Here is a 10,191-nt window from a genome sequence, read left to right as displayed (position 1 = left end):
AATGGATGTTTATTTTGAGAGCAGTGCTGCGAAAGGGTGGGCTGTCAGCAAGTGGGAAGGCAGGGACTGTCTTCTTAATGAGCATTTGTACAGTAACCAGCACAGCGGGAAGCCAATAGTAATGATAATAAACCTTGATTGGGGATTTCAAACATTACCCTAACATCAGACACACCGTTCTGACTTGTGCATAACCAGACACTTCGGCTGCTTTAACAAACCCTTAGGTTGCCCTCGGGAGCCGTGTTTAACCGGCACAGCCCTTCCCTCGTTGATGCCTCGCCACCACCGTGCTTTTAGGGTCAGCCACGGGTGCTGGGGCCGCCTTCAGCACCGCGGGCGGGCGGACAGCTCCGGGACGGGGCGGGACGGGGCGGGGACGGGGATGGGGATATGGGAGTGAGGGATGGGGATGGGGATGTGGGGATGGGGATGGGGTTGGTGGATGGGGATATGGGGATGACGGATGGGGATGGAAATGTGAGGATGGGGATAGGGATGCAGGGGTGGGGATGTGGGGATGGTGGATGGGGATTTGAGGATGATGGATGGGGATGTGGGGATGGGGATGAAGGGGTGGGGATATGGGGATGGTAAATGGGGATATGGGGATATGGGGATATGGGGATATGGGGATGGGGATGGGGATGGGGATGGGGATGGGGATGGGGATGGGGATGGGGATGGGGATGGGGATGGGGATGGGGATGGGGATGGGGATGGGGATGGGGATGGGGATGGGGATGGGGATGGGGATGGGGATGGGGATGGGGATGGGGATGGGGATGGGGATGGGGATGGGGATGGGGATGGGGATGGGGATGGGGATGGGGATGGGGATGGGGATGGGGATGGGGATGGGGATGGGGATCCCCCCCTTCTGGCGGCGCGGCGCAGCGGCGGCGGCAGCCCCGAGCCCGGCGCTGTGGTTTTAAATGGGCGGAGCGGCGGCGGGCGGCGGGGCGGCCCGTGGGCGGCCGGCTCTGGCCCATATAACCCCACCTCCCGTGCGCGGAGTGCCGCGGTAATTGGCTGGATGTGGTACTTGGAGATGTTGAGCTGGCTCCTTCCCCCCATGTCCCTGCACACGCACAGGGGCGGGTGGTGCGGGCGGGAGCGGGAGGCAGGGCTCGGTGGCGGCGGTGCTGGTGGCGGTAGCAGCAGTGGCGGGGCTGCCCCCGCTCGCTGCTTGCCCTCCGCCGTGCCCGAGCCCCTGCAGCTGCTGGGCTGCTGCCTGCGGCCGCAGGACCCGGCCGAGCCGGGCCGAGGGGAGCGCGGGCGGCTGCTGGCGGCGGCCGAGATGATGGCGGAGGGCGGCGGCGGCGGTGGCGGCGGGGCGGCGCGCAGGAAGGCGCTGTCGCTGCTGGAGGCCGCCCGCTCCCGCTACGAGAGCCTGCAGATCTCCGACGACGTCTTCGGGGAGTCGGGCCAGGACAGCAGCGGCAACCCCTTCTACAGCACCTCGGCCGACTCCCGCTCCGCAGCCTCCTCCCAGGACGATGAGGATGGAGGCGAGGAAGAGGAGGAGGAGGAGGAAGGCGGGGGGCAGTCCCCGCGGGGCAGGGCGGCCCGGCGCCGAGCACCCAGGCCGGCGGAGCGGCGGCGGCAGCGGCAGGCTGGCGGCGGGGGGGGGACGGTGCCGGGCGGCCCCGGCCCCATGGAGGAGGAGGAAGAGGAGGAGGAGGAGGAAGGCGCCCAGAAGGGGGGCTGGACGCGGTCGCTGCGAGACGTGCCGCCCCCCCGCTTCAAGGACGGCAGCGGTAGGCGGTGGGAGAGGGGGGCCTGGGGCTGGGCGGCGGCGAGGAGGACCCGGGGAGGGGGTTGGGGACCCTCATGGGGGTCCCCCGGGGTGGCAGGGGTCGGGTCCCATCTCCTGGGGCTGCCCCCGAGCAGCCGGGCTGCTGGGGCCGCTGAGGGCCGCGGGCGTGCTTAGTCACAAGCAGCGCCAGCCCCGGGGGATGCTCGGGGCATCCCGCGGCTCGTCGGGTCCCGGCCTCCACCCCTCGCCTGACCCTCTCCTGCCAAAGCAAGTGGTGAGAGGGTGGCCCCACCGGGATGCTGAGAGCCCTAGGGCTGAGTTGCCCCGCTGGTGTCCGCGGGGAGACCTTGCAAGGTGCCTGTCCGCAGGGCTGAGCAGCCAGGGGGGTGGCGTGGCAGAAAGGCTTTGCTGAAACACCTCACTAGTTGTGAGGAGCCGGGGTGTCAAAAAATGTTTGCAGCACAAAGCTGGGTGTGAGGACTGCTGCCATCCTCCACCGAGGTGATGGATGGCTTGCCAGTCTTCAGGTTGCTGTCTTCACTGTTTTTCTAGAGTTTAATTCCTTTGTTAGGAGGTAAATGCAGGTGAGTGCTGCTACACTTGGCGTAGTGTGCTGAAATTGGTGTGATGGGACTGGTAGAAACCCATTGGAAGAAGCAGCTTGGGATGGAGGGGAGTAAGCTGCAGCTAGCACTGAAACCTAGAGTTCTGTAATGCTACTGACAGATGGGCAAGTAAAAGTTGCCATTTTCCTCTAACTCCAGAAGTCTATAGACACCATAAAATACTTAAATGCCAAGCTGATGTGCCTCTTCAAAAACTGTTTTGACTCTCATTCGTAAGTATATGTAAGATAACTGGACCATAGGCTTCATGGTGTGGTGCTATTTCAGCATCAGTTATCACTCAGTTTCTCTGCCTCTGCTGGCTTATTTCTTCATGTCATTACTTTATGGTAATATACACTGTAACATAGAACTGGTGTTGGTGCTTTACTGTTGGTTTGGGAAAGAAAATTAAGTTGACCTATTAACTCTGGAATTCAGATTTCCTTTGAAATGAAAGAGTCTGATCTATGGCTGTCAGAAATAGATGCAGAAGTCTCTTGAGAAGGGCATATGGGTATTGCTGTGAATATTTCCTCCCAGTAATAGACAGAGTAGAGGTTGCTTCTGCCCTTTCATTCCGTTGATCATAATGATGATGATAGATGCTACATGCTGTTCCTAGCATGGTGATTTGGTTTGGCAGGAGTTCAGATAGTGTAGTGCTTTGATGTGTGTGAAGCGTGTACCCTCCGTGATTTTTTTTTTTTGGCTGCTCAAATTCCAGACTACAGAAACTACTGCATTGTACAACTAAACTCTTGTAGTTCTAGTCTGTAGATCAAATGTTTTTAGGCCATGCATGTATCATATCCTTAGCATGGACCTACTTGTACTGGCACTATTGTCACTTCATCAGACACTGTTCTGACCTAAGGGTCTGTACCCACTGAAGAAGAGGTTCTAGTCAAGGTGAAGACAGCTGTCTCTTGCAGTGACAACACATCTTTGAGTCCCTGCTGGTCAAGTGTAGTGAAACATACAAGTAAGAAATGCAGGAGTAGGCATGCAGCACTAACAAAACCATTCTCTCACTTAAAAATCGTTGGATGAAAGAATCCTCCATTTCTAGGTTCTGAGCTTGAAAGGAAGAGTTTTTCATGAGACTGAGATAGAATTGAAATCAGAACAAAAACTAAAACTTCAGAGTGTGATCTTCTGGTTGAAATCTCAACAGAAGTATCCTAGTGGCAAGCACCTGACATCATCTGATGCTGGAAGAGTCTTTGTAGACTGCAATCTTCTGAGACTTCAGCTACGTCAGTGCTGGAAATAAATTTTTGAGTCAGACTAGGCTCAAACTAGTGTCAAGCTGACTAGGCTCAAACTAGTGTCAAGCTGTTTGGTTTGGAAGACAGCCCCTTTAAGAAAGGGAGGATGTGGAAGAGAAAAAGGTTTAAGATAATTAATAAGGATGAGCTAAAGCTATCAAGAAAATGAAGAAGAGCCACTTACAATACTCTTGTGGTCTTTTTAGCTAGAAGTAGAAAATCCTATTGCTTCCCTTTTTTTCTGTTTTAAGAAACAAATTACTTAGTAGTGTGTCTCCCTTCCCAGCCCGATGTCTTATTCATACCTAGAAATAGTCCCTAGCATTATCAGGCTAACTGATGCTTCATCTCAGAAGCACAGTATAGGCCCAGCTGCTGCTGCTGGCAGTGTGAGGTGGTACAGGACAGCCTCAGTCTGTAGTCAGCCACTGTGTGTTCATGGTGAAGCCTGCCTTGCCCATGGGGCAGGTGCTGCCAGACAGGGAAGGGTCTGGATCAACTTCGGGTGTTGGGAGAGAAGTGACTGGTATCACTGCACAACACTGAATTAATGTTGTTTGTGTCCCTGAGTTTTGTTTTCTGCCTCTTCTCAGGCATCTGCAGTTGCTGTTGTTTCTGTTACCTTTAATGAAAATAATGGGTGCTTAGAGTCCCTGGGAAAGAAATAACAAAAACACAAATAGCTTTATCTGACTTCCTTTGTGCAAGTCCAAAATAGCTGTTAACTCTAACACTGAGGTTAAAACAGATGGTTTGCTGGTTGTTGGTGTTATTTCCAGTTAAGCTGTTTTGCAAAATCATTTTCTTTAGTTGCTGAGAAGAAAATAAGATGTATTTTGATGCCCCGGCTTTCAAACTGATAACTAGTGGCACTATGCAGTTCTGATTAAAATAGGTTGAGGAAACAAGGCAGCTTGAGTGCCTGTCACAGATATCAAAGCAGTAAAGTGAGTTCTGAAGTACTGGGATTTGTGGTGGATAGGAGATCTTGGAGGCAGGTGTTTAAAGGCTTTCTTTCCCTTGAGAAAGAGTGCCTGGCTCCAGCAGGTCTGCGGGTGGGTCAATACGTGTGTTTGAAAGGGTGATGACATCCATGATCAAATGTTGGATCCAGGCCTATTTTGGCATCTCCCTTCTCGTGCTCTTAAAGAGAGAACTTCCCATCCTCTCCAAGCCTCACTGTGACGGGAAGGTAGAAGGGATCTGCTGGGAAACGGACCTACAAAGAGAATCTTCTGGGAGAGGAGGCCTGACCTCTGGCCAGACAGGACTTCAAGTCTGCAAGGAGGCATAGCTAGGAGCTTCTTTGGCTTCTCTTCCTCTGAGGGCAAGAAAGAGCTAATGGTGGAAGCACAGAAAGAATAAGGGAACAAATTGCTGCTAGGATGGGGAACATGGAACTGAAAACTAGAGAAAACAACTATTATTACTTTAAAGACAGGCTAGCAAGTGCTAGTAACTCAATACGAAGTCTTGATTTCTGGTTGCTCCTGCCTCAAACTTCTTTTCATTGTTGTGCTATTTCCTGAAACAGTTGGGTGGCTCTGGGTAGTGCTTTCCTCTGTTAGCTCAGTAATCTGCTGAGGAAATGTTGTATAAAGCAAGGAACTATTGGCTTTAGTCTTTCTTTGGGGAGGGTCTTAGGCAGTGCAAATATCCTGGCACTGCTGCAGCTTGGTGTTCCTGATTTGGGGTAGCTGCTATTCTCTTCCTAGAGCCCAATGCTTCTTATATCGATGTAGTTCAGTGACCAGAAAATTGGACCCCAGATGTGAAAGCCCTCCTGCTTTTAAGGATCATGTTTTAGAGTGGCAGCAATAGCAGGGAAGCCTGAGCACAAAAAAAAAAAAAAAATGAAGTTCCCAAAGTTACACACAATTAGTGCCACTGTTTTCTTCATTTCTCTGTGTTCTCACAGGTCTGTTCTTAGGCCTAGACCCAAGAACAAAATGTTAAGAATGTTCCTTGCTGAAAGCGTGACAGCTTCTGCTCAACAGGTTGCATTTGGAGAGCATAACCACCTTTTTATGGACTTCAGGGTATTTCTGTCAAACACAAAATGTGCTGCAAGTTACCGTATTTGGAGAGCACGCTTCAGGAGAACAGCATGCGCTCAAGGAAAAGTTGCATAGAGCGTGTCTAGCAATCAGGCTCTCCTTGAAGAGGTTTAAATTAATATTTAAAGTTATTTTCAATATACTTTTTATGAGAGTACTCTTTTGCCAAAAAGACCAGGTTATGGGAAACCATCATTTATTCCATCATGACTGGTACATGAAAGATCATCTTCTGCACAAGCAGGGCTGCATTACCTGGCAGATGAAATGAGCCCGCATGCAGGATGGTAGCATGTTTCAGCTGCTGTCAGGGAAGGCAGGCACAGCTTTACATTGAAGCAGGGAGCCAGCCACACCTTCTGGGAGCTAACCAGACATAGCTTTGTCTGCAACGGCTTCTGCATAAAACACTCTCTAGTATTTGGTTTGTGAGCAGTAGTGGTTTTTTTTCCAGCAGTCTAGCTGAGTGATCTGTTTCACAGACGTCTCTTCAAATTTAAATATGTATATTTCAGCAGCTCTGCCTAATTAACAGAGTATTACATTGCATTAGGCCAGGTCGCTACTTCAAGTGTCATGTACAGTAGTAGAAATACTTCCAAAGCACATAGTGGAGAGGCAGTTTGTTTTTTTGAGTCTGTGATATGAAAATTGGAACTTAAACGTTTAAAACTTGCATGAAAAGTTTGCATGATTTTTGGGTTAACTAGTAATAAGAGGTAAATGGGAGAATTGTCCAAGCCAATTTAGTAAGTGAAGAGCCCAGAGAATCACAGAGCAGTTGAGGTTGGAAGGGAGCTCTGGAGACCATCTAGTCTGACACCTACTGTGCAAACCACGGGCAGCTAGAGCGGGTTGTGCAGGGCTATATGCAAATGGTTCTGAATATTCCCAAAGACAGGAGCCTCCAGCCTCTCTGGGCCACTTGTTCAAGTGTGTGACCACCCTCCCAGTAAAAGTTTTTTTCTTTTGTTCATTTGCAAGTGTTTCTTTGCATGTTATTGATAAGAATTCAGACATGATTGGATTTTCTTCATTGTTGTTATGAAGAAGAGAGAACTTGTTTGGAAAGGCAGATGGGAAGCCAGCGTTCCAGCAGATGGGAAAAGTTCTCGGTTCAAGCCTTGAACCGAATCTGAAGGCTTTAGTCTTATTAGATTGAGGTTAATACTTAATGAGTCCAGGCATATAAGTAAACCTATGAGAGCTACTTAATTGCTTATGGAAGAGTCTGTTTCAGAAATATCTAGGTCAAATTCTCTCTCAGTAAATAAAGTGTCTCTGCTGTGACTTGTTCTTGCTTACTTCTGTCACCAGAATTAGCCACTTTTGACTTGCTAAGCGATGGAAAATACTGGGAAAATGGCGTATCTGTATAAGCTGTTCTTGCATTCTAAGTAGAAATTATTTATATCTTCCTAGATGTTTTGTGATGCTGTTACGTGTTGTGATGAATACATCACAAAGATATGCAAAGTGGTAGTGTACATCGTTTATAGGATGACTTAAAGGTCTGATGTTTTGCTAAATATGTGAATTATGCAAAGGCTTAATATTTCATACCTCTTAGGAAACGTAAATAAGCTTTTTACATGGTTTTAGAGCACACTTTCCTGCTTCCATCATCACTGAAGCAATACAAGTGCATGACAGCCTTGTTAATTCTAAAATTTAGAGCAACTTAGCTGCATTCCTTTCCTTTTGCCCATAGCTCTGCTTTTGAACATGTATTTTGTGAATAACAAACTGCTGATAAACATCACAAAAAAACTATTCTATGCTTTTATACAGAGAACTAATTTTGATAAGTACTATTGACCTTCATGTCTCAAAGCTCTGCAGATCAAGGTCTTCTCCATAGACACTGCCTAGACTTCATGGAGTAAATATGATTTTTCTCTGTAGATCTGGTAGTGCATCAAATGAGTCTTTTCCCTTTGCAGCTATTTATGGGGTCATTTCAAAGAAGTAGGTAAGTTCCTACAAATAACTCGTGTTCATTTATCAACACCCCAGTAACAGTGAAGCAAACATTTTCCTTGTCTGCATACCTCCAAGTCAACCTGGAGAGCAAATTAGCCTTTCCCTCCTGAGTCTGAGAATGCTAATAGCTGAGTCGACTTGCTAATTCCGTATAGGATGCTGGGTCACAAGAAGCTGTCCTGGATGCTATTAGAAGGAGCTGGAAATTTATCTTAGGTGTGCTTGTTCATGTTGGTGTTTTAATTAGTTTTTGTCCCATGCTTGTCTTCCAAAACTTTGGAGCAGATGGATTGAGTGGTTTGGAAATACAAGGTGGTTCCCAAAGGGAAGGTAATGCTGGATACAGCTATACATCTTATCTAGACATCAGAGGAATATAACCCTAAAAATACTTCACCTTTCCTAATACTGCCAAAAATTCTGCATGCTATTGGAAAATAGAACAGATGGACTCCAAAGTAATATATGACTAAGACAAATGTGTGAGAATACCAGCATTTGACATCTTGCTTTCCTGTGGCAAGGCATCCTTTCCAGAGTTGATCCAAGCTCCCACTTCATGTTTCTTAAAGACCAGTGTCTTAATCAGTCATTGGCTCTACCTGAAAATGAATGGACCCATAACTGAGTGGGTTCTTTTAAAAATGAAGCCAGAGCTCTGAGGATGCGTGACTGCAGGGAAATGTGTTTGGAAGGCTCCTTAGTTTGTGTGGGCCCTGTATACGTACTTCCAGGTTATCTCCCCTGGTTTTCTGTGAAGATGACTGGTATTAATGACTCCTGATAGAAAACGTGCTTTCAGTTTTGCTCTTGGACATAGGGATTCACATGACTTGTACGGACAAACTATAAGAAGGATAAAGAACAAACACAAGCAGCTTCTGTTTAGCCAGCAACACAAAGCCGTAGCTGTGCGACTGAGAACTGGGCAAAATGAAGTGTGGTTGATTTGTTGCACTGTGAAGATGCAAAAATCATTTTAGAGAAGGCCACATAGGAGACACTGAAGCAAAGAGTATCATATGTCTGTACAGGTGGGGAAAAGTAGTTGTTTTGAATGGGAACGTTACTGGACTGAGATAAAAGACAGTGAGCCCAACAGTGGGTACAAACATTATTTCTAGTGGGGGGGAAAAACCACAGAAGACTAAAAGCAGATGCTGCTATAACCATGACTCATCTGTGATTACATATGGCAGAGAGGTGGGTGTGCGTGAAATAGATTAAATTGGAGTAAGAAATAAGAGTATCTTTCTCTAAGTTACTTATGAAATTCACTGCTGTGGAAAGTCTGAGTATCCAGTGCATATAGTTATCTCTGTTTTTTGAAAGATAGGTGTTGGCTAACGTCCTGGTGGGGAGCACTTGCAGGTGTGCAGTCTAGGGTATGTAAATGTGGGTGTAGCTATTCCCACTGCTGTGATAGTGCTGTCTGCTTGCAGGATGTACCCTGCTCATATAGAGCTTGGACAGTGGTAATTTTGTCCATTCATTCCCTGAAAAATTCCTCTGAAACTCGTGTGTACTTTTATGCATTTGGTGTGGGCATCTAGGGCTAATTATTCTGCCCTGGTAGTGGCAGAGCAGTTTAACTGGAGTGGTATTGCAAGGCAAGAGGTTGTCAGCTTTCCCCAGAAGGCAGGCTGGTAGATCTTACAACTTCCCTTGCTGCAATGGCTTGGCAAAAACTGCCTTCAGTTTGGGTCAAGAGGGTTCTGAGCTGGTCTTGACAAGTGTGAGATGCTCTTACATATGTCTTGCTGGGTATGTTGCGTGATGGATATTAGCATATGTGTGGATATAAATTCCTATTTAGTCTTTCAAAGTACTGTATAACTTAATGGATCACTGAATGAGAAGATTTTCTTAAGCCAAAGGCTTTTCCCCATTTCTTGGGCATCACAGCTGTGAAAGAAGGTATCAGCTCGTGGTGGTTTTGGTGCCAGGAGTGCTTGTGTGTGCTTAGGAGCTAACTAACTGAGCCTTGAGGAGACCCACAGCTGTCATTGTGTTCTTCATCAGACTTGCTTCCTTGCTTCCTACACTGAATCAAGGGCAACTTCTTGAGGCAGGAACCATCTTGGCTCTGAGTCTCATGCTGCTTTGCATTGCACTATTTATTACAACAAACAATTTCTTGCAGGGACTGAATTTTCGGGGGGGGGTGGGGTTAAGGAGCAGATGCGGAAACTGCTGACCAAATAGATATCTGTTGTGGACTAGATTTTATTCTCTCTAAAATTGTTGTTACTGCAGCTGTCTGTTTCTCTCTGTTTGAATATAATAAGGTCTGTCTGAGAATCTCCAAAAACGTGCTGTATGAGGATCTGGCAAAAGCTTAAATGTTCTGATGAAAGAAATATTTTTTTCTTCTTTACTGAGAATTTGAAACTGACTTCCTTAATTGAGGCAGGCTAACCAAATCGTTATATTAAACTTTTAGATAAGACAAAAGTTGGGAGGGATTCCATGTACACTAGAGGACAGGCTCAGAGTTCACATGTTTTTTTGACAAC

General features: G+C 47.4%; 1 protein-coding gene across 1 annotated transcript in view; it reads left to right on the top strand.

Annotated features, from left to right (window-relative positions):
- Positions 1–1,006: 1,006 nt before the first annotated feature.
- The window catches only part of PGBD5 (piggyBac transposable element derived 5), a 69,796-nt gene continuing 60,611 nt past the window's right edge, over positions 1,007–10,191 (top strand). The window contains exon 1 of the mRNA XM_027454181.3: positions 1,007–1,760. Coding sequence (XP_027309982.3) covers positions 1,037–1,760 — 724 coding nt within the window. The 5' untranslated portion in view covers positions 1,007–1,036. The remainder of the gene's footprint in view (positions 1,761–10,191) is intronic.

The sequence above is a fragment of the Anas platyrhynchos genome, chromosome 3 (genome assembly GCF_047663525.1).
Source record: "Anas platyrhynchos isolate ZD024472 breed Pekin duck chromosome 3, IASCAAS_PekinDuck_T2T, whole genome shotgun sequence".
Taxonomy (NCBI): domain Eukaryota; kingdom Metazoa; phylum Chordata; class Aves; order Anseriformes; family Anatidae; genus Anas; species Anas platyrhynchos.
The sequence above is the reverse complement of the archived record's forward strand: the minus strand, read 5'-3'. Positions and strand labels throughout refer to the sequence as shown.